The following is a 22,117-nucleotide window of genomic DNA, read 5'->3' as shown; positions in this document are numbered from 1 at the left end:
GAGCGCGGCCGGTGGATGTGTCGGTAGACGTGTTTGTTGCAGGTGCGGGCGCCGAGGCAATAACAAAGGACGTAGATACGTGAAAAGGTACAGAGGTGATGCTGTGGACAAGATCTAGCCATTGAGGTACTTCATTTGAGCATCTAGAACTGACATGGGTATAAAGTAGACACGTGCAAAATATCTAATCCCGATCCGACAACAAGGAGCCTGGAGGCAATGAGCCTAAGGGCCACCGTGCACGTCGTGTCCCTATTTGGGAAACAGGGGTCGCCGCAGCATAGTCTGGCTCATAGTATTTGCTAGACATGCGGTGGTCCGAAGGGAAGTGCCTGCTTCTCGTCAAAGCCTGGAGAAATTCTAGGCGGCACCCGGATGTATTCCGGCACTCGCGGGGGGGCTTCGTAGACGTTCTCCATGTGATGTTGTCTGTACATATGCGACCGGTGCGGAACCATGCCGAGACCTCTTCACCTATCCACGACGCTCACGGCGTCTGGGTGTGCTAGTAAATCGGCAACGCCAATCCATTTGCGAACGAGAATCGCGCCTTGAGGCTTGAGCTTGTGATAATAAGCATCTTCCTTCCCGACGATATCAAAGCCCCTCTTCTTGTACCATTCCAGCCCTTCCTCATTGGCTTCCCATACGTGAGCTGTGACACATCTAACACCGTGCAGTTCTACGGCCTCAGCTGCTACCTTCTGCAGGAGATGTGTAGCGATTCCATGCGAGCGGTATGGGGCCAGCAGGCTGATTGTGGATATGTAGAGGTTCGCGGACGGCAGAATGCGACATCGAATGGCACCAACCAGACGTGGCTCCTGGGCGATTGAACTATGGGCGCCGCCGTTCACCGGAGCCGGATGCCACAAAGCCATGAGCGTGATGCTGTGGAAGGGCTCGTCCATCGACTCGGTGAAGAAGACAGCTGGATACGACACGGGAAGCGTCAGGCTGAGAATGCGCTTGAAGGAGGGGATGAGCTCATGCGTGAGCGGCGCGAACTCGACATTCTCGGGGAGTGGAGGCGTGGAAAATAAAGGAGCAGGAGGCCGTTTTGGTGCGGGCTCACTGGCGCGTCCTTGGGTGGGCGCGTGGTTGTGCTCAGAGAGTGATGCGGGAGGTTGCACCCGCCGTGCGAGTGGCATCGGAGGGGGGGCTGCAGCTGGAGTTGGTTGGTCAGCTTTCACAACAGTCGCTGGCTTCTTCAGCCATGCTGTTATGGAAGATTGAAGCATGGTGCTCTTGCCAGTTGCGACTAAAGATCAATCTATTCGTCGCAGTGACACCGTGAGGCCGGGGCGATGTTAGTGGCAGCTACAAGAGAGACGATTTCATGCACCGATTCACTTGACTCATACCGTGAGGTTTGGCTGTCGTGAAAGCGTGGGAGGCGAGGGCCCGCGGAGGGGTCAACCACGGCCCGATTTCGATGCGCGTTGCGACTAGGCTACTTGCGTCATAGCGGCATTTCGCACTTGGCAGCCGTATGGGAGTTTCGACGGCTGGCTCAGCAACTACGCACCAGGCATTGCGCATCGTCGAACATCACCATGGGCGCCGAGAACTCGAAACCCTCCAGCGATGTCTCGCAACACGTCTTCTCCTCGTATGTCGCTGTCCCCGCACGAATTGACTTGTTGGATCACCTCCCATGCTGATAATCCTTTCCTTCGCAGAGACACCCCCGTCAGATTCTCCAATGGCCTAGTTGATTCGCTGCAGAAGAACACACAGGTGAGAAGAGTTTCTCTGAACATTGACAGGTCGTGAGTTGACGCATTGGCGACGCAGACCGACTCCACCCGGTCCAAACAGCAAGAGCTCCAGTACCAGCAGCGCCTGACCGCGGAGCTCGAGAAGCTGCGCGAGAAGGAGGCCCAGAACCTTTCCGACCTTTCCAAAACCCTCCATGTCGAAGAGCCATCCGAGCCCACCTCGCTCACCGACAGGCTCTCCGACGTCACCGAGAAGATTAGCGATGCAACCTCAAGCTCCGCTACCCTCGCCGAGAAGCGCAGGCAGCAAGACATGAGCAACTCCAGCGTCACCAAGGAGATCGAGGCCCTGAGGAAGAAGCTGGACGCGCGGAAAAAGCTCGAGCAGGCCGACCCGCAGGTCAACAAGGCGAAAGATGACGTGGTCGCGTGCTTGCGCCTGCACGACCGACGGCCGCTCGACTGCTGGAAAGAGGTCGAGATCTTCAAGAAGGAAGTAGGCCGGCTGGAGAGGGATTTCGTGGAGAAGACGATACGATGAGCACCCTCAGATACCCGTCCAAACAAACATCCATGCAGGGACCTTTCTGAGGACTCCTGACCTTGTACAGATAAAATCCATGTTACCAGTATTACTCCAGATCCTCAGTCTCGAGCAGCCGTTTCCTCAATCATCGTCAATCCATACTGAATTTGCTTTTCTCAGCGTTGTTCTAAAAGTACCTCCCTGTGCATGACATACTTGGCGACGCACCTTCCCGAACCGTTCGCTTCCCAAAGGTTTCCCATTCGTTACCTCTCACCTTCTCCTTCACCTCGGATGATTACTCGCTTACCGTTTGCAACGAGGCAGGAGCGGCCTTTCGCCTATCACCTGCGCGGCCTAGCGCACAGTGTTCCTTATACCACAAGCCCTGCTTCGAGCGCAGCTTTCACCTTGCTCTCGTCACGTTTCTCTAAACTCCTCTTCCCGATTCCCCTTACCGCGAGTCGCGGGTTCGGGTCACCATGGCGCCGCAGTCTCACCGCGACATTGAGGATTACGTCGTCTGTAATCCGTCCGATGATGAGATTGAAGTCCAACACTTTGGTGAGTAGCAGTTGACAACGACGCTGTAGACTGTTGGTCTAACGCCAGATTCTGTAGGTCGAGATGACGAGAATGAGGATGACGAGCGTCGTATCAACGACCGAGAGTACCTCTTCATCGACGACGATGAGGAAAGTCCCGGCAGTCGCGCGAAATCGCCACTTCAAGAGGACGTCTTCCCAGAATCTGTCGAAGTGCCCTCTTATCGATTGGAGAATGGCAGCATTATCCGCCCAGGAGACACCGTGGAGCTGATTGACCGAACTGAGAGGAACCCAGACCTTACCCTTAGCGGAGATTTTCTGAGAATTACTGCGATTGTTGAAGATCTGAAGACGCATGAATCCAAGCTGAATGGCTACCGACTACGAAGATGCAGCTATCTTCGCCCTCTATTCGATGGTAAGTGCTCACACTTTCCGAGGACCGCAGGATCTGCCACAACAGACCTTGCATTTTGTCAGCCTTCGCAATGAATAGGAAACCCTCATAGGGAAGCAAGGCTGGAATGTGTATTGACAGGGGCAGGAAAGCTCAACGAGTTGTTCATGCTCATCGAAGCCTCAGAAGATGATCATCGTCCGACCATGGTACAAGGACTGCAATCTATACCTCTTACTGAAGTCCTTAAGAAACGGAACTGCGAATTCACGGACAAATGTTATGATGCATATGACGTACGTATGGCCAATCGCTGGGCACCCGCGGGCCTGAAAACGTCAATGGAGATCAAAGACTGGATCTTTCGCCATGGTACTCTGATTTGCCGTTATGTTCACACCGTCGTCTTCGATCACAACTCGGTATCTTACAGCGGAGAAGTACGCAAACTCTACCGTCGCGAAACCGGGCATACTATAAAGACGCCTTCCCCTCCCATTTGTACCTCGTCCCAGTACAGTTCGACTTCCTCACAGTCCAGCTCGACAGGTTTTCACTCCAGGAAACGCCGACCATCGATTGAGCAGATCGATGGTGCGTCCTCGAAGCGACGTTCACCGCCGGCCAAAGCGGCCCGCTACACTTTTGGGGATGCGTTTTGTGGCATCGGGGGTGCTTCCGAAGGAGCGGGCCAAGCAGACCTGTTCGTCAAATGGGGCCTCGAGAAAGATGCACTTGCGATGCATGGTTACGCAGCGAATTTCCCTTCAGCGGAATCCTTACGCATGGACGCACATGACTTTTCCGCGATCGCAAAACGCTGCGAACATGGCGTCGATATTCTGCACATGTCATGCCCGTGTTGTTATTGGTCAGAGGCTCACACCAATGAGGGAAAGAACGACCAAGAAAACATGGACACTCTGCTCACAGTAGGACCGTTCCTCAGGGCCGTGAAGCCCCGTTACGCAACCTTAGAGCAAGCACCCGGTCTCTTAAAGCTGAAAAAACACCGACTTTGGTTCCGAAAGCTAGTTAACGAAATCATTTCAATGAAATACAACGTCCGCTGGCGCGTAACTGATCAGTCCGAGTACGGACTGCCACAGCGTCGTCGTCGTTTGGTCTTCCTGTGTGCCAAGCAAGGCTTGCCTCTTCCAGCATTTCCAAAACCCCTTTATGGGCCCAAAGATAGTGGTCTGCCCTACTGGGTGACAGTGGGCGATGCACTTGATGCCCTTGAGCGCCGCGGAGCACGCGCAGATATGCACGACGAATACCACCAGCCTGCGGAAGAGAGGATTCTTGCTCGACCCCGCGAGCCTGTGGACCCGCGGACGATTCTTGCGAAGTGCATCACGACAAGCGGCGGAGCAAACATCCATCCATCTGGCCTCCGGAAATACACGCCTAGAGAGATTGCGCAATTGCAGGGTTTTCCTCTTGACTACATGTTCACTGGGTCTCGAGGCGAAGCAACGAAGCAAGCCGGCAACGCTTGGGCACCCGTTGCCAATACCAAATACTTCTTGCTTCTTGCTCAGTTCCTTGAGGCCTGGGACATGGGGTACATTGAGGCTGACGATGACGTGGAGGACCTTTACAACTATATCGAAGATAAAGGCATTCGCGTTCCCAGCACCACTCGTTACCTCAAGAAACTATCCAAGCCCATCGTGTCCAGGAAGAAACACCCGTTGTGGGGATCCACTTACCAAGTCGACCGTGCGCCGCGGCAACGTGCTCCACGGATCGCACCACCCGCACTACCGTCCAGAGAACAACGGCAGGTTCGAGACGCTGCGGAAATTGCTAGACAACGAGGTGAACTGATCGATGTTGACTGAAGCACAAGCATCATGTGCAAAACATAACGGAAAGTCGCAACTTGAATCCGACATCTACCAAGAATGCGACCCACAAGGCGAGAGAACTCTGCCGTTATGCATACCAGCTGTACAACTGCGGCTAGTCTGCGCGAACGTTATATGCTCATTTGGGCCGCAAGCCTGAGGATCTGTATGCAAATGACGACACAATTTCGATGTTTGAGCTTTCTGGGAAGCACTGCGGGTATTTCGGCTGATGAACCGGCACAATTAACACAGTGGCCACGGTAGACAAGCACCTGAAGCACTGACAAGCTTCCATACTAAGACCGTTCTGTCGGAGCCAGATCGCCCTCCAATCATCCGCTCCCCCAGTTTCTGTCTTATGCATGCGGCCCGAAGTACACAAGCCCGTTTCAAACGCTCAGCGCATACTAGTCGATCACCTGGTCACATACAAGCGCCTCTTCATTACATGCCCATGTATTTGAGACAAGCACTATAGATGTATACAATACCGTTCTCCGAGGAAAGATGAATATAAGTTGTCTTTACTCCGCTCCGTCTCTTACCCTCCACCCTGCAATTTTCTTGATCCCTTGCCCATCATGAAAGCCTCTCTCTTCGCCCTTACGTCCCTCGCGACCTTCGCAGTGTCTTCCCCCACTCCCCGGGCGAACAAAGTCCAATATGCAGGCGTCAACATCGCAGGCTTCGATTTTGGCTGCACAATCGACGGTAAGACGACCAAGACCGCGTCAAATATCTACTAACAACAGCACAGGTACCTGCTCCCTGACCGGCACCAACAAGCCCTATGACATCGTCTCAGGCGCCAATGCCGTCGGACAGATGAACCACTTTGTCAAGGATGATTCCCTGAACGCTTTCCGCCTCCCAGTCGGCTGGCAGTTCCTCGTCAACGGGCAGCTCGGCGGACAGCTCAACTCCAACAATGCCGGCCAATACGACCGTCTCGTGCAGGGCTGCCTCAACTCCGGCGCCGCCCTATGTATCCTTGGTATGCCTCCTTGTAGCGCGAAGTGCTATGTCTTAGACGTAGCTACTTCATGGTTCGCCTCACTGTTCTGACCCAACTGACTTCATACAGACATCCACAACTACGCCCGCTGGAACGGCCAAATCGTGGGCCAAGGCGGTCCCTCCAACGCCCAGCTCGCCGACGTGTGGAAGCAGCTCGCCACAAAGTACGGCAAGCAGTCCAAGATCGCCTTCGGCGTCATGAACGAGCCACACGACATCCCGGACATCAAAGCCTGGGCCGCCACCGTACAAGCCGTCGTCACCGCGATCCGTAACGCAGGCGCCTCAAACAACCTCATCCTCCTCCCCGGAAACGGATTCACCTCTGCAGAATCGTTCGTTTCGTCCGGCAGCGCGGCTGCCCTAGCTGCCGTCACCAACCCGGATGGCTCAATCAACAATCTGATCATGGACGTGCACAAGTATCTCGACAGCGACAACTCGGGAACCCACACCGAGTGCGTGAAAGACAACATCAGCAACGCGTTCCAGCCGCTCGCAGACTGGCTGAGGAGCAACAAGCGACAGGCGATTCTAACGGAGACGGGCGGCGGCAACACGCAAAGCTGCCAGCAGTATCTTTGCAGCCAGCTCAAGTACCTGAACCAAAACGCCGATGTGTACATTGGGTACACTGGATGGGCGGCAGGCGGGTTCGCGAGCAGCTACGAGTTGAATGAGACGCCGACGCAGAACGGGAACAGCTGGAGCGACACAAGTCTTGTGAAGAGCTGCATTGTGGGTGTGTGGAAGGGGCAGTGAGTTGCAATTGTCCAGCAAGGATTGGCATACCCATTCAGTGCCTACTTTCACCTGTATATACATTATTAGTTGTCCACTACCACACCCACGCGCATGCCACGGCCTTCTCCATCCTCATCTCTATCTAGCACCCCATTCTCCTCCAGTCCGTCCCTACGTCTTCCTCCTCTCCTCCTCCTTTTCCACCACATCCACCACAAATGCACCCCCCAGCAAAATCGCCGGCTCCTCCACCCTGTGGTGCTCATAACTCAGCGTCCCCACCCCGCCCGCCTCAAGTATCAAACTCGGGTTATCCTTCAATTCTTTGCCGACCCAGCGCGCCGCAAACGCCCTCAGTATATGCCCATGTGCCACAATAAGCACATCGTTCGGTCCGCTCTTATCCTCGCCCTTCCACCCGGCGCCGCTCCCGAACCTGCCGACGTGGAAGCGCGCGCGGAGATCGGATATGAGGGCGTCGAGTCGGCGGGTCACGTCCGAGGGCGACTCGCCCCCGGGACACCCGTCGCGCCAGATGTCCCAGTCCTCGGGCAGCCCTTGTTCCTTCCGCAGCTCTCGTATCCGCTTGCTCGTCAGCCCTTCGTAGTCTCCATAATCCCACTCCCGAATCCCTTCCACAATCTCAATCGGCGCGTGCGTGCGCACCTCCTCGTCCGTCTTCTCCTCGGCGTCCGCCTTCCACGGGTATCGTTCCCTGCACCCGAGGTCTAGCAGTTCGAGGGTGCGCTGCGCGCGGCGTCGCGGCGAGACGTAGATGTGCGCGAGGTTGCCGGGGACAATGAGGCGGTCTGCGCCGACGAGCGCTTTGCCCGTGGCGCGGATGCGTGACTCGCCGTTGGGCGTAAGCGGGAGCTCTGTTGTGCCTGTGTGTCGGCCGTTGAGGGACCATTCGGTTTCGCCGTGGCGTATTATGAAGACGCGCGGGTCGGGCATTGCGTTTGCAGGTGTATAGGTGGCTCTTTCGAGAGCTGCAGAGCGAAAGGACGGTGCAAGGCAGTACGTGAGGGAGGATTTGGCTCGCGGGACAATTGGGGGTCTTGAAAGCTGTGAAGTGAAGAAGTTCGGAGGTGTTCGGGAATTAAATGCTTATGACGGCTTGAGACATAATTATGGGACGGGTGGAGGGGTAGCTAGAGCTGTGCCCCACCATGCATCTGTCAGTGCCCTAAGCTGTCTTGTCAGCTTTATTCAGCTGTTTAGAGCATGCACACACATACAAGGCACCATTGGAGATCATAGGGGTCGATTGGTCGAAGGCAAACAGCGGGGAAATGTTAAATGATTACCCCTCGACAGCACACTCGCTCCGTAAGCCACCTGAGTCCAATACAGCTGGAGTCGTAACTTGCCTTCTTCGAATCCTCACTTCATTACGTTTCCAACCGTGTATGCCTTTCCTGCTTTGGCTGCCTGACGTTGATCCTCCTACGGCGCTGTCCGTTCATTTCCGGTTCCCTTAAGACTTCCAACAACCTAGATGTCGACAAAGTATTTGTAGACGCGGGCGTTCTCAGTCATCACAAGTCACTGCCGAGTAGGATTGAGCAACCCATACTCGCGTACTTTGTCCCTCACATACCTCACGAATTTCTCGTTGTGCTTGATGGAGAACAGAGCAAGCTCCCGCACAGCAAAGGCGTCTTGTAGGCAGTCACGTCCAAAATAGTCGGTTGGGAGACGCTTTTCAAGAAGATCGCGCAAAAGGGCCTCAAGATGGAGCTGCCCTTTCGACAACGGGCGATTCTCTGCGGCTTTCTCGATAACCTTGATCAGATCGACGCACCGTCCATGCCTGATTCGGAGCGCATCAAGATCGCCACGCAAATTGCAACCGAGGAAGATCGTATTTTGATCAACGAATTTGCCCAGTGCAGCGCGAGCCGCCGTCCACCCTTTGAGGATCTTGAACTTCTGAGCGCGAGCAGCTTCAAAATCTTGGAAGCTCGAGAGACCGGTAAGTGATGCGCGCCAGTCTCGGACCTTCTCTGTAGCGCTCGTGCAGACGAGATAACTCATCAGTGGACGACCGGTGAGAACGTCCACTGCAGCTATCTTGGCTACTTCCTCGCATTGGTTCTCCAACAAGACCTTACTGCAGCACAGCACGATGACATTGACGCTTCCGTCCCAGGGATCAGGAAGTTGTTCGAATTCTGAGCCCAGGTAGTCGCCGACGGACTCTCCTTGAAAGGCTATAGGACGCGTGACGTGCTGCCTTGCTTGACCTTGCTTGCTAAGCCTCTTCAGATGTACAAGCTCATCAAACCTGCTCGCGACCTCGTTCTGTCTGTCAACGCTAATCCGGGTCCATTCTACGCCATCATAGACAAATTTACCATCATGGTGGATGGCGATGTCCGCAGTGATGAGCATGCGCATGATCTTGTCATGAATATCATTCGCTTGGTCGAGATCGGCTGGCGATCCAATAGGGAGGCCATTCGGGGCATCGGCTGGCGGCAACGGCACATGTACTGGGTTCCGCGAAGGTTGTCGTGCAGCGATCGGTGCCTGGACGTGCCTAGCCACACCCACAATGGACGGAGGAACATCATGACGGTTTCCACGTGATGGTTTCGGAGCAGGTCCTAAAGGACGACAAACCCCGAGATTTTGAAGCTGGTTGCGTGAAGACTGAGGAAGCATCCAAGAGTCCCTTCCTTGCAAGTCCAAGCCTCGACCACCCACGCTGTGACTGTCGATCTTATGCTGCTTCAAACCTGCTTCTGATCTGAAGACCCTCGAACAGTTGTTTATACCGCATACGAAACCGCCGCTGACAGCATTTTGAGGAGCGCCCACCGAGGGCGATGCTACAGGCGCCTGGGCACGTGCGGCACGGATAGGTGCAACCGGTGCCGTTGGCGCTGGACGCGACTGAATGAATTGAGAAACGGGAGGGGATTGACCACTGACAGCACGACTATTCATTTTGGGCTCGCCCAGTTCCGCTTGAGATCGGAAAGGCTTTAAACATCCAGCCGCATCGCATAGGAAGGTGTGATTTGCCTCCCTATGCTGGTCAAGGGCGGTTTGAGACTGGAATTTGCTTCCGCAGCCATCTACGCCACATGCCAACTGGTCATGAGCGTCCCTCTGGTGTTTTTCCAGCGCAGCTTCAGACATGAAAGACCTGCGGCAGCTACCCAAGCGGCAGGCTAACATGCTTGCTGGGTTTGTGGTAGTTCCGTGCGAGTCCTGGCGGGACGGCACTGGACGCGCGGCTGCTCGAGCAGTAGTGTCTCCAATTTCGACGGCAGTCCGATTCTGAACTGTGCATGAGAGACAGTGTCGATTGTATAAAGCCATGGACGTGAAAGTGCGCTTGCAATCGTGGCAATAGACGCCGGATACATCGCTTGGGGTCGGGGAGCGACTAGGTGCGTCTCGCGAACTATCATACCGCAGCACTAATGTACTATGAGCGATATTTCTGAAGAATTCTCTCCGTAGCACTTACCCACCGGAGCTTCCGCCGAAAACGACGTGTCCAGATCAATGTAGCCTGCCTGTCCATAGGTCTGAGTTGGGTTTGTTACTGCGGCCTCTCTAGTCTGGGACAGGAACGTGTCGCGCATAGAACGTGTACGAGATGTGTCCGCATAACAAGGCGAGGGGAACTGGGTGTGCTGCTTGAATTTCGATTGCGTCGGGAAAACGCTGCCGCACTTATCGCAAGTGTATTTCTCGCCACTGTGTCCAGTCTGGGCTTTGTGTGTCTCGAGCGCGTAAGAGTCGCTAAACGTGAACGAGCACACTGGGCACGGCCATTGGGTCTTCCCAGGTTCTTCGTGGTTCGCCAGGTGTTGATTGTATCTGTAGTGCTACTTAGCAAGCGCGAAACACAATCATGAGCGCGGGAAACTTACGCGGCCTTGGACGCGAATCCGTTTGAGCACAACGCGCAGTGATGCATTTTCTCGCGACGGCCAACCATGGCAAGGGACTTACTTGTTCTACTGGCTATTTAGTATGCCTGAGAGGGTTCCACGATACCACGTACCTTGTCCGGTGCTGAGTGGGCTGGTATCAGTGGAGAAGAGGAGGAACGCTCGCGTTGCGAATCTTTTTATAGGGACTGTTAGGGGGGTAGCCGCCGTTGCCAGGAAAGTTCTCTGAGGTCGGCGGGGGTTCGAAACGTAGAATTGGAGAGATTAAGTCGAGCCCGCGCGTAGCGTAGCGCGGGCTGCCGTGAATGAGCGTCGCGATTCCTCGGCCAAGTGAGGAAGTCGCGACAGAGTTGTTGGGGAAACCTCTACGGCAACAACATTTGAACAACCCAAGGCATCTGTTTGCTCCATAGCGACGTGGACCCGAAGACAGTGCTATATGTGAGAGCATGCTCGAATTTGAAGATTTGAGAGATGAGTGCAGGGCTTGTTTGCAGTTACTGCCGCACTTGGGATGCGTTTGCATGCTCCGTCAGCTGCCTTTACGTCCATCGGATTGAGAGTGTCTATTCGTCCTCTTACTTCACGCTCGCATACTCTAGCTCTTGAAAGAGGGACTATAAAGGTCTACGCTAGAGTATGGACTCTACTTTCAAGTATATCTGATGTATTGTTTCTCATTAAACTGAATGCAGGGGGGCTCCCTTTCAATTTCATTGCCAATTCCAGTCCGAGTCTGCATGCGATCTCGAAAAAAGCTTTGAACTCTGCATACACCAACTGTTGCAATGAACTGGCAGGAAGTGATGGCAGCAAGTTTACAGTGTTATACAACGCTCGCTGTCGTCGGATGTCGAGGCGGAATTGTGGGGCCCAATGATCGGCGGCTCGACAACAACAAGCCGAGGGGCTTTCGGCTACAGTCACGTGGGTCCGCATGAACATGGGCATTGAGCTTGGACTGGGGAAACCGTTGAGAACTGCCGGAGTATGTGTACATATACCTATGCTCCCTTGTCCTCTGTCGGAGGTACTCTCCATAATCTATAGCTCTCCTTCTTGTCTATAATTACGTTTCCTCTGAGCACGAGCTATCGATACCCTTGGAAGCGGCTATGGCTCTCCCGATCCGTGAGCTGGAGTCTCTCCGCATTGCACTCGCATACTGACCACGACTCCTAGTCCCCGTCGCAGGCGCAATCGCAGGCCTTACAACTGCTGCTGCCTACCTCGATGCCAAATTCCACATCCGCAAGGATCTCAGAGCTCTGCGAGGATTGAATTCGGCACAACGCGACTTCGACGCTGCATGTACGTTGGCCCCACCCTGGACCCTTGTCCGCCTCTATCGGAGAACTGGGCTAACACAGGCGCATCAGGCAAGAAGAACGGCCGAAGTCTCTGGTATTTCTTCGAAGCGCAAGCACATCAGCAACCCGAGTCGAGCGAGGCCATTTGGTCGCGAACAGCATGTTACACCTGGGGCGAGACGTACGCAAACGCATGCCGATATGCACAGTTTTTCCTACAGAATGGCGTGAAGCCTGGAGAACTAGTCTCGCTCTACCTCACGAACCAGCCTGAGTTCATTTTCGCACATCTGGGTTCGTGGGCTGTAGGCTCAGCACCGGCTCTCATAAACCACCATCTGGCAGGAGATGCTCTGGTACACTGTTTGAAGGTGGCGGGCGGTAAACTGCTGCTCGTCGACGAGGAGTCCGAGGCGCAGGCACGCATTGAGGCCGTTCGTGACAGGATCGAGGGGGAGCTCGGCATGACCATCAGAATATTGGACAAGCATACAAAGGGCGAGATTCTGCGCATGGAGCCAAAGAGACCCGAGGACGAATATCGCGCTGGCGTGATGGGCACTTCCCCTATATTCCTATTCTACACAAGGTTCGTCTACAAGCAGTCTGGCTCGCTGCTCAAGTGCTAATCATGGCAGCGGCACGACAGGACATCCGAAAGCATGCCCGTTTGAAACGCAGAGAGCCGGCGTTCTTGCTGTAGGACGGACGAGGGACTTAGGCATGAAGCCTGGGCCAGACGGCGATAGGTGGTACGTTCCCATGCCTCTATACCACGGCACTGGTGGCACAACAGCGTTGTCTTGTATGCTTTCTGGCGTGACACTCTGCATTGGAAAGAAGTTCTCGACATCCAAATTCTGGACCGACATCCGCGATTCCAGATCGACCGCATTCGTATACGTCGGAGAAACCGCGCGATATCTCCTCGCGAACCCCCCAAGTCCTCTGGACAAGCAACACAACGTCAAGACTATGTTTGGAAACGGCATGCGTCCGGATGTATGGCATCGTTTCGTGGAGCGATTTGGCATAGAACAGGTGGCCGAGTTCTTCAACAGTACAGAAGGTGTTCTGGCTCTGATGAACGTTTGTCGCGGTCCATTCCAGGCCACCGCCGTCGGCCATCAAGGTGCCATTATGCGCTGGAAGACGCACGACCTCTACATTCCGGTGGAAATAGACTTTGAGACAAACGACATCGCCCGAGATCCGAAGACGGGATTCGCCAAGAGGAAACCCTACGAAGAGGGTGGTGAAATTCTGGTAAGGTTGCCACACGAGTCGGCCTTTGTCGGATACTACAAGAACCCAGAAGCCACAAACAAGATGTTTGTACGGAACGTGTTCAAGAAAGGCGACCTCTTCTATCGCACAGGAGATGCATTACGACGAGACGAGCACGGCCGCTGGTTCTTCCTCGACCGACTAGGCGATACCTTCCGCTGGAAGTCCGAAAACGTCAGCACTGCGGAGGTCAGTGAAGTCCTAGGCCACTTCCCAGGCATTGTAGAAGCGAACGTCTACGGGGTCCAAGTACCTGGACATGACGGACGCGCCGGTTGCGCAGCGATTTATATTGACCCTGCTTTGCTGCCCAAGTTCGACTTCAACGCACTGCTCGAGCATGCGCGTGCGAAACTACCAAAATATGCCGTTCCAGTCTTCCTTCGCGTGCTTAACGACATCACCACCATGCACAACAACAAGCAGAACAAGGTGCCGCTCCGGAACGACGGTATCGACCTGAGGAAACTACAAGAGAGGAAAGACACAGAGAGTGCGAAAGCCGGACTAGCGACGGATAGCATTAAGTACGATACTATCTACTGGAATCCATCTGCGTTGAACAACGTGAAAGGAGCAGGCGGTGATAACGATGGGTTCGTTGTGTATACCATGGAAGATTGGGACAACCTTAACAGGACACTTCCGAAAATTTAGTGGGCGCGGGGACATGACACGATTTTGTTTGATATATAGCACTCTTGGTAGTTTTCAAAGGATTGAAGGTTTAGCTGTAGCTGGTGGACACGCGCTATCTGCCTTTTGCTTCGCCGTCACCTCCGAGGGTTCCTAGAACCACTGTTCGAATTCTTAACGCTTCGGACCTCACTTGCGATTCCACGTAAGCGATATGTGCAGTGGCTTGTGCTGCGAGCAAGTTCACGCTGGTGGCTGTGCCGTTTCAAAGCAAGCAATAGTGACCAAACCATCTCGAACGACAAGAGCAGGATACTAGTTCAACATGAATTTCGTGTGTGAACATCAGTTCAACAAAACGGTCGGAAGGCATCCCAAACGTTGCGGCCACAGCACAAGGCTCATGGGACGACGATGTCTCATTCACTTGAGGCGTTATGTTTCCATTGGTTGACCGTTCTTTCCCGTTTCATCTTGTTCTATGTCATTCTCTTTGCGTTGAGTAAGCGCTCAACTTGATGTTTCCTGCGAACAGGACCGAAATATGAATCCGCACGCTGGAAGCCCTCAAGTCGCCTTCTCCACCCATCGCACAGGACAAGGATATCTACTTTGAGCGAGGCTAGTACATGCTCAGGAATCGTGGAGACAGTGATATGTACTTCTCCTTCGCTCAACGTAACGAAGCAGAGGTTCTGTATTTCAGCAAGGATCGCTATGTTGATCTCCCTAGAAAGTGTGTGGGAGTTGAATTGTTGCGCGAAGCACGGCTTCCAACGACATACAACTGGAATTACATCGTAATCCAATGCGCAGAGCAATGTACCATAGGTACTGATCTTCGCAGACCACTTTACAACCACTCTCCAGAAGCAGCGTCAACAGAAGTACAATAAAGTAGCAAAAGGCGCAAACAAGGCTACCCGAAAGTCTCGTCAGGTGCCCGATGGTTCTTGACAGACTTTAATCACGCTTTCCAGGACGGAGGGAGGTATTTCAAAGGCTATCGAGCAGGACATGGACAAGTTCAGCGCTGGCGAAGTACTGGACTAAGAGCGCGCCTACTGCAAGGTACGCAATCAAGCGTACGACTACATTAGTTGCTAACATATGCCCGCAGAATGAGCTGAAATACTTCGTCGCCTGAGTCTGCAAAGAGTACATCGAGCGCCAAGTCGTTGAGCCGCTTCCTGATATTGTTTTCTCTCCTCTGGTCGTTGCCGACGTGTCAGAGGAGGAGATCGCCTTCCTTGTCGCAGAACCACCTGAGATCACGCAGCAGCGCACTCACTTGATGTCTCGCATGGCCGTGCTGGAGAAGGGTCTTAAGATTTCCACGAGGCCATGGGTGGTCTGAAGCGTCGCTCGCCGCATCTGGCGGCGTAGATGGGCAGGGAAGTACATATCACGTCCTTGTTCGGTTTTTCGTTTCGCAGTAACGAATATGCTGACTGTTGATGATGGATAAAGTGGTCTCCTGGAGTTGTTCGAGACAGTTGAGACTATGGGCCCAGGGACGTGTCACTCGGCTAGGTTAGTGCAAGCCTGCCATAGAATGAGATGAATGTTTTCAAAATGACCTCCTATGAATCCATGTCATCTTCGACAAGCGTGCATGCATATGCTCAAAGTGCTCGAACCGATTGACGTGATATATGAAGCACCTTCTTGGTGGGGCTTGGATAAGCGCCACGGCGCTTTGCTAGATCTGCCTCGGCCTGCGCGACGGCGTCATTCCGTCTCAGATCCCACTTCCGGCCCACATGACCGCGATAGCCTCCAGACTCATTCTCGTATGCCGCAATCATGGCATTCTGCCGTCCTCTCCCCCGCGCTGGCCGAATTGACCACCGCCCACCATGAGCTTCCTCGTTGATCATGCGCGCAATGCGTACAACAACAAGCAGACGCACGTCGTCATCTTCTCGTCCACGGCCATTGCCCTCTATGGCTACGACCAGGGAATGATGTCTCTGAGTATGTACAAACCCCTCAAAAAGCAGATTGTACATAGCTTTTGAGCTGTGATCAAAATGCGCAAACGCACGGCGGAATGCATCCGCGATAATCGTCAAAGAATAACTATGCTGACTGCATTGTTTTCCTGCAGTTAACACGAATTATGACTACCTCCATACGATGGGCATTGGCGAATCTTCGCCTATCGTCGGAGTCATCGTCGCCATCTACTATCTCGGATGCGCTGTCGGTGCGGTTCTCTTCTCGAAAATGTCGGACAAGATTGGACGCAAACGCTCGATCTTCTTCAGTCTCGCAACCGCCTCTCTGGGAAACCTTTTGATGTTTCTCTCTGGATTTGGATATACAAAAGGCGCTCTGGGGGTCATGTTGACAGGAAGGGTGGTCATGGGCTTGGGTGTGGGTGGGATTGACTGCGTCATTCCTACCTACAGTTCGGAGTTGTCTAATGACGACGCTCGTGGGAAAGCGCTTGCTCAAGAGTTCCAGAGCAACATCTTCGGACTGCTCATGGCATTTGGGTAGGCGTCACTTGAACCCTGGGCAAATTTGGGACTGACATTGTGCAGTCTCAACCTTGGTGTCACTGTTTATCTAGGAAAGTGGAACCAATGGGCGTGGAGAATCCCGATCATTGCTATGCAGATATACCCGGTGTTGCTGATGGCGTTCGTGGAAAGGCTTCCAGAGTCTCCCAGATGGTTCATCTACAATGGTCGACAGACCGACGCTCAAGCAGCCTTGAATGACATATACGGAAATGAGGGTGACAGCAAGCTTGATGAGCTGCTAGATGCCCACGAGAAGGAGAAAGACCAGGAAATTGGCTACCTAGATATGATTAACCCTTCGCATCCGCAGTTCCACCCCACAGTGGTTACTGTTATGGGACAGATCAACCAAGCTTTGACTGGTTATGGTGCGGTGTCTGTCTATGGTCCTCAGATCTTCGAGGTACGAATATTCCAACACCTACCATTGGGCAGTGTCTAACATACCGCAGCTGCTAGGATTCGCCGTCCGAGACGCTGAGTATCTTACCCTCGGAAACTACACGTCCTACTTCCTCCTCATGACCGTTGCTTGGCTCCTGATCGATGCCCTCGGCCGCCGCAAGCTTCTCATTCAAGGTTCATTCATCCTCTGTGTGTCCTTCCTTCTCCTCGCCCTCTTCGGCGGCCTCGCAGAAAATTCCTCCAAGTTCGACATTCCGGTCATTGTCCCTGGCATCCTCGGCACCATCGTGCTCTTCATTGCCACGGGCGCGTTCGGCATCGGCTGGCTCTCAACCGTCTGGCTGATCCCCACGGAGATCTATCCCACGGCCGCCCGCTCCCAGGGCACCGCGATCTCCGTCATCGTATGGGGCTTCGCCAACTTCGCCATCACCTTCCTCACGCCCGTCATGTTCAACAATCTCTCGTACTTCATCTTCGCCGTCTTCGCGGCATCGAACGCGCTCGCGGGCGTGTGGACGTGGCTCTATTTGCCGGAAACGGGAGGCCGCACATTCGAAGAGAACCAGACATTCTTCACGGACGCGCAGGAGGCGGGCACTTGGAGGGTAAGCAAGGTCGCCGGAGGCGAGTATGCGGTGTTCAAGTACCCGGACCCTGAGGGCGAGGGCGTCGTGGATGCGGAGAGAGTGCCGTTATTGCAGAGGGTAGAGGATCAAGTGCCCAGTGTGGAGTAGGATGCGAGTGGCTTGCCTTTGGATAAGATTGTACACCCCGGTTCAACTTACTTTTGGTTCGCTGTCATCCGGGAGGTTCGGGAGTTAGCGTGTCAAAGCTCACAAGCCACCGAGTGGTTTGTTATTGCAGAAGGAAAGTCGCTGCGAAGGATTGGGGTTAGTCTCCCGATCTTCTGGTTGACAGTTACTAGACTTTAACCATTTCTCTTGCTGGGTTCGATACCCGGTCTCTCCGTTGTGAGATTGCGGTTGCATGCGTCCACAATCCGATGTAAAGCAGGTCCTTGTCTCGCTGTTTCTGATCCTTTCCACCCCATCGTGTCCATTTTACACCTTCCAGGAAATATGAGTGCCTATCACCTCCGGATTTTCTTTGTAAAAGACCCCTCAAAGGACCGGTCCCCCAAGACGCGCTAGGCACCCTTACTTCCTGGGAAGGTGCATTCATCGTGCGATGCGAAATGCGGTTGCATACGCCCACGATTCGTCTCGATGCGTGTCCATATCTGGCTGTTTCTTTGTCTTTGCACCTCCATCGTATTCATTGTGTCCAACGTGCGATGCCTTCAGACTTTTTTTGTTCCTAGCTAGGTGATTTATAGCAATGTCCGCGATGCAGCTGTCTGTCAACAAGGACCTTCCTTGCGACCCCCGGCCCCCTTTGTTCACAAGTTTGTGCGCATCGCTTTCCTGGCTAGCGCATTGCTATCTAGCGCTTGTGGATCATGCGAGCATCCTCCGTATTCCTCAGACTTGTGCATCTCGCTTCCCCGGGTGGACGTTCCTAATCCGCGGTGTGGAGAACGCGGAAATTGGACGCGAAGTGCCGAATGAAATTCTTATGGGAAATGATAAACTTCGGTCACAATCACGGGCATGCTCGGGATCAGTCATGGGCATGGTCCAAGACGGGTTCTAGAGAATTAGATACAAGGTAGTTGCGGCTCGTCCATTGTTCACAAGCAGAGCTCAGTGTCTAAGCTTATCTTTCGTCGAGATTTCAGCGGAAACCCACACCCACAAAAAAGACCCTCTTTCGAAAGGCGCTACCGTCAAGATTTTTGGGCCATGGAATTAAGTCTAATGTGCGGCTTCATCTTTTAGACCTACTTTCAAACCAGGTGGTCCATGTTTCGGCCGCTTACCTACTCCACCGATCATGGTTAATTATCTGGTGTCGCAACACCGAAACAAACGCTGCCTCTCGTCAGCACTTTCAGTAGTCAGCTCGGCCTTACGCCCGATGTCTTGAACTGTCTTGTTGCCTCGTGGTGCACCGCGACGGCGGGAGAGGCGCGGCTTTCGCCCGCGGTACTTCCTGCGGCGTAGGAGCCCCTACACTGCCGAGAACTGCGGGAAACGCCCAGCGCTCCCGCAGGATATCCCACAGCTAGCTTAGGAGCTTCATTCTGGAGTGTGATGGCCGTGTCTCTCACCTGAAAGAAATCTGCCCAACGGTACAGGCCTCGAGATGAATGGAAGCCTCGCGGCACAGCGGTATGCAGTGTGATGGACACAGATGTGGTCCCCTCATATAGTATATATCTGTGAACGTTCACCGATGAGCATCTTCACAACCTTCAGTCCTATTCACTCAAGCATCTCATCACTCGACTCTATTTCGGACCAACACTACCAAGCCTATATCATCAACAACAATGTCTGGAACAGGTGCTTCGGGCGGTCCTTATCCCACATACCAATGCATGTACGCCCATGTGGTGGAAGGCCACAGTCAAGCATTCGTGTTCTACTCTCCAGGCGAAAAGTGTGAGGCATGCCGTGTAAGACTTCCCCCTGAGGATCCCGAGCCTCTACTGAACACTCGATAGCTCGCAGGACGATAGCCGACATCCTGCATGGGGAACACCATTTCGTCATGCGCGTTTTCGATGGGTGTGATTGGCACAACCATCCATAGACAGCTTGGGCAATGGAAACCGTTCGGCGTCTTATCATTTCACAAATTGGCGGCAATCGATTTTGACTTAGCGACGGACGGATTTTGCTCGGAGTGTTTTATCGTTTTCCAGACTTCTTTGTAGATTTCTCCAATCCAGATTATTACTGCTTCACTGCAAACCCCTACCTAATCAAGGTACGACGTCGAGCTCATGCTCCGAGTGCGTCAGCACCATCGCTGGCAGCCTACGTTTACAAGTAAAGCGCTAGAGGCTCGACTAAAGGGCGGCGTTCAAAGTGCTGGCAAGAGCGCTCAGCACGGCCGGACACGGAAAGCATGACGTGACAAGCCGCACTTGACTATCGCACTACACCACCTTCCTACTCCAACCTCTCATCACAACGATGGCGGCATCATGCTCACATCTATCAAATTACACTCAATGACACCAACCCTTCCCTACGAGATGGCCCTTCCCTGCAGCCGTCAACAGAAGCCTTCGAAGGTCCACCCAAATCAGCCTGTCCGGCGCGCTACGCTCAGGGTCTGCTTGCAGACAGAGACGGTCCCGCGCCGACCTCGTTCTCTTTAAGATGTACGCTCATCACACAACGACTGCTACGATACGCGCTCCCATCCCGTTGGCATCCGGAAGTGCTCGTAGCAAGGATAACAAAGCTTGGTGGAACCCGCAAGCCGCTTTGAGGGCAGCATCATCCAATGCATGTCGATGCTACGTATGTACGCCACATTGGTGCGTTCCCCTCGCAACGCGCATCCGCACCGTATAGAAGAGGATCCTCTATGCATGGGATACTCCTTCAGCTCCGCACACAAGGGTCGCTATCATCCAGCAAGCGTGCCGACATGACGGCTAGTCTTCATTGCAGAAGATGGCCCACTGCTGAAGCGTTACCACAAAGCATAGAAGGCCAAACAATTGGTCGTACATCTAATTAAGTGCACTGCCAACATCACCATAACGTAGCGACAACTGTGACAAGTATGACCGACTATAATCTTCCGCCTTGGATGCTGCAGCAGACTTCATAGCTTGATGACCGTCCATGCGTACCACCATTAGGGGACCAAGCCGGAGGAACTTCGCGTCAATCTCTGTGGCGGCGGCCAGTCGTTCGATTCAACACCCGACCGCACTCGCCAGCGCACTTCTGAGATTTGCATCCAGTCTCCTTCCAATTACCGCGATGGAACGCTGGGTCGAATGACACTATCTGAGACAGCAATGGGAATGATCCGGCCAAATGACCTGATCATCCTTTGTCCACTTACGCGAGGCCGTCTTGGTGTACAATAAGGCCAATACGAAAGACATCAAAGGGTTCTCTTGGCTGCATGGATCTATCACGAGATGTTTAGCTCGGATCGTGGTGGCAGGAGCGCTTACATAGGCTCCAAAGCGGGCACGTATCTGATGCTTTGACCACGCGTCCATATCGGTCAGCCTTGCGACCCAACGCTACTGAGGTCGTAGGCGCCCAAGCCGGCTTCGCAGCGCGACCGTCAACATCAGACCAAGTTTTATGGTCGAGCAAGAAGCGCGCTCCACGGTTAATCGAGACCATATCCGAAGCTCACGACTACGGACAAGTGTGTGGGATGTGGCCTTGTGAAGAGGCACAACAGCACATCGGGCTATACTCAGATTCTATGCTCTTATTTCAATGAAGTCGACGTTACTATGCGGAAGCGGATCTGCATCTAGCCACCACTAACCTAGGGCAATACGTACGGCGGCAGCACTACTTACACTTTAGCTCAGTTTCATGCGTATGAGTGCCGGCCGGCCGCTTTTATGTGCGGATGTCCAACTGCTTCCAATTTAGCCACTGACCCGAAAATCATCGCTCATCTTAGGTCATTAAGGTCTCCAGAAAGACATTCGTGTGCAATCGGCCGAGACGATTAGCTCCTTGCTGTCAACACGAAAAGTTTATTTTTTGGTGCCGTGATGAACCGTCGCAACCAAAACACTTGGTCATCTTGCTTCTGGGTTTTTGGTTCTCAAAAGCATCCACTTGACCGACACCAGCAATACCCAAATCCATCAGTACACTATTCCAAGCGTCGCAGTCCGCATTGACCGCATGCATCCAGTGGCACACCATGCAGGCTATTTCCCCGATGTTCTCTCTGGCCACCCTACGGCTCTCGGTAAAAATCTAAACATTTTCCGAAAAGTCGGGAAAGAGCTACAGCATTTAGGGCAAAGCGCAGATAGTCCTGACGATCACCCCGGTAGACGAGTTGTTAAGCGCCCGTACGGCTCTCGCCGCTACGGCGGTGTTGCGACCAGAACGCCTTGAGCAGGGCGGTGCACTCATGCCCACAGAACGTCCGAAGACTACTGCATCCACAATGCTCATAAAGACGGATTGCAATCGACATGCGCCGGTGTTACAGTATTCAGAATATCTTTGGTGGTGCGGATACGCAAGTGCCAACAAAGTTCCAAAAGCCGCAAGGCTGCATAATGCTGCATAGTGGGATGCACGATTACGACCGCGCACAGCGATCGCTGCCCTGGATGGCTGAAGATCCTAAGCCATGACTTTGGTGCTGGCCGT

General features: G+C 53.7%; 8 protein-coding genes across 8 annotated transcripts; 5 read left to right on the top strand and 3 right to left on the bottom strand.

Annotated features, from left to right (window-relative positions):
• Positions 1-116: 116 nt before the first annotated feature.
• CC84DRAFT_1163335 (acyl-CoA N-acyltransferase) lies at positions 117-1,373 on the bottom strand. Its single transcript, XM_018178243.1, has one exon. It carries the CDS (start codon positions 1,149-1,151, stop codon positions 471-473), a length of 681 nt encoding a protein of 226 aa, XP_018037465.1. The 5' UTR covers positions 1,152-1,373; the 3' UTR covers positions 117-470.
• A 148-nt stretch (positions 1,374-1,521) lies between these two features.
• On the top strand, positions 1,522-2,358 carry CC84DRAFT_634908 (uncharacterized protein). The gene is made up of 3 exons (XM_018186971.1): positions 1,522-1,612; positions 1,683-1,740; positions 1,798-2,358. Exons 1-3 carry the CDS (start codon positions 1,557-1,559, stop codon positions 2,260-2,262), a joined length of 579 nt encoding a protein of 192 aa, XP_018037464.1. The 5' UTR covers positions 1,522-1,556; the 3' UTR covers positions 2,263-2,358.
• Positions 2,359-2,383: 25 nt separating this feature from the next.
• Positions 2,384-5,334, top strand: CC84DRAFT_634913 (S-adenosyl-L-methionine-dependent methyltransferase). Its single transcript, XM_018186972.1, has 3 exons — positions 2,384-2,811; positions 2,869-3,213; positions 3,340-5,334. Exons 1-3 carry the CDS (start codon positions 2,730-2,732, stop codon positions 5,037-5,039), a joined length of 2,127 nt encoding a protein of 708 aa, XP_018037463.1. The 5' UTR covers positions 2,384-2,729; the 3' UTR covers positions 5,040-5,334.
• CC84DRAFT_634914 (glycoside hydrolase) lies at positions 5,335-6,904 on the top strand. Its single transcript, XM_018186973.1, has 3 exons — positions 5,335-5,759; positions 5,806-6,042; positions 6,133-6,904. Exons 1-3 carry the CDS (start codon positions 5,630-5,632, stop codon positions 6,825-6,827), a joined length of 1,062 nt encoding a protein of 353 aa, XP_018037462.1. The 5' UTR covers positions 5,335-5,629; the 3' UTR covers positions 6,828-6,904.
• CC84DRAFT_1163333 (phosphoglycerate mutase-like protein) lies at positions 6,810-7,914 on the bottom strand. The gene has a single exon (XM_018178242.1). The coding sequence runs from the start codon at positions 7,761-7,763 to the stop codon at positions 6,981-6,983; it is 783 nt and encodes a 260-aa protein (XP_018037461.1). The 5' UTR covers positions 7,764-7,914; the 3' UTR covers positions 6,810-6,980.
• A 440-nt stretch (positions 7,915-8,354) lies between these two features.
• On the bottom strand, positions 8,355-10,746 carry CC84DRAFT_1089994 (uncharacterized protein; the record flags this gene model as incomplete). Its single annotated transcript, XM_018174332.1, has 5 exons — positions 8,355-9,797; positions 10,044-10,248; positions 10,314-10,368; positions 10,414-10,646; positions 10,700-10,746. 5 exons carry the CDS (start codon positions 10,744-10,746, stop codon positions 8,355-8,357), a joined length of 1,983 nt encoding a protein of 660 aa, XP_018037460.1.
• A 910-nt stretch (positions 10,747-11,656) lies between these two features.
• On the top strand, positions 11,657-14,125 carry CC84DRAFT_1204689 (acetyl-CoA synthetase-like protein). Its single transcript, XM_018181920.1, has 4 exons — positions 11,657-11,851; positions 11,903-12,031; positions 12,100-12,619; positions 12,669-14,125. Exons 1-4 carry the CDS (start codon positions 11,836-11,838, stop codon positions 13,972-13,974), a joined length of 1,971 nt encoding a protein of 656 aa, XP_018037459.1. The 5' UTR covers positions 11,657-11,835; the 3' UTR covers positions 13,975-14,125.
• Positions 14,126-15,612: 1,487 nt separating this feature from the next.
• CC84DRAFT_1143401 (general substrate transporter) lies at positions 15,613-17,844 on the top strand. Its single transcript, XM_018176412.1, has 4 exons — positions 15,613-15,930; positions 16,064-16,454; positions 16,503-16,887; positions 16,937-17,844. The coding sequence occupies exons 1-4, from the start codon at positions 15,813-15,815 to the stop codon at positions 17,624-17,626; spliced, it is 1,584 nt and encodes a 527-aa protein (XP_018037458.1). The 5' UTR covers positions 15,613-15,812; the 3' UTR covers positions 17,627-17,844.
• The last annotated feature ends 4,273 nt before the right edge of the window (positions 17,845-22,117 follow it).

The sequence above is a fragment of the Paraphaeosphaeria sporulosa genome (assembly GCF_001642045.1).
Source record: "Paraphaeosphaeria sporulosa strain AP3s5-JAC2a unplaced genomic scaffold CC84scaffold_4, whole genome shotgun sequence".
Taxonomy (NCBI): domain Eukaryota; kingdom Fungi; phylum Ascomycota; class Dothideomycetes; order Pleosporales; family Didymosphaeriaceae; genus Paraphaeosphaeria; species Paraphaeosphaeria sporulosa.
The sequence above is the reverse complement of the archived record's forward strand: the minus strand, read 5'-3'. Positions and strand labels throughout refer to the sequence as shown.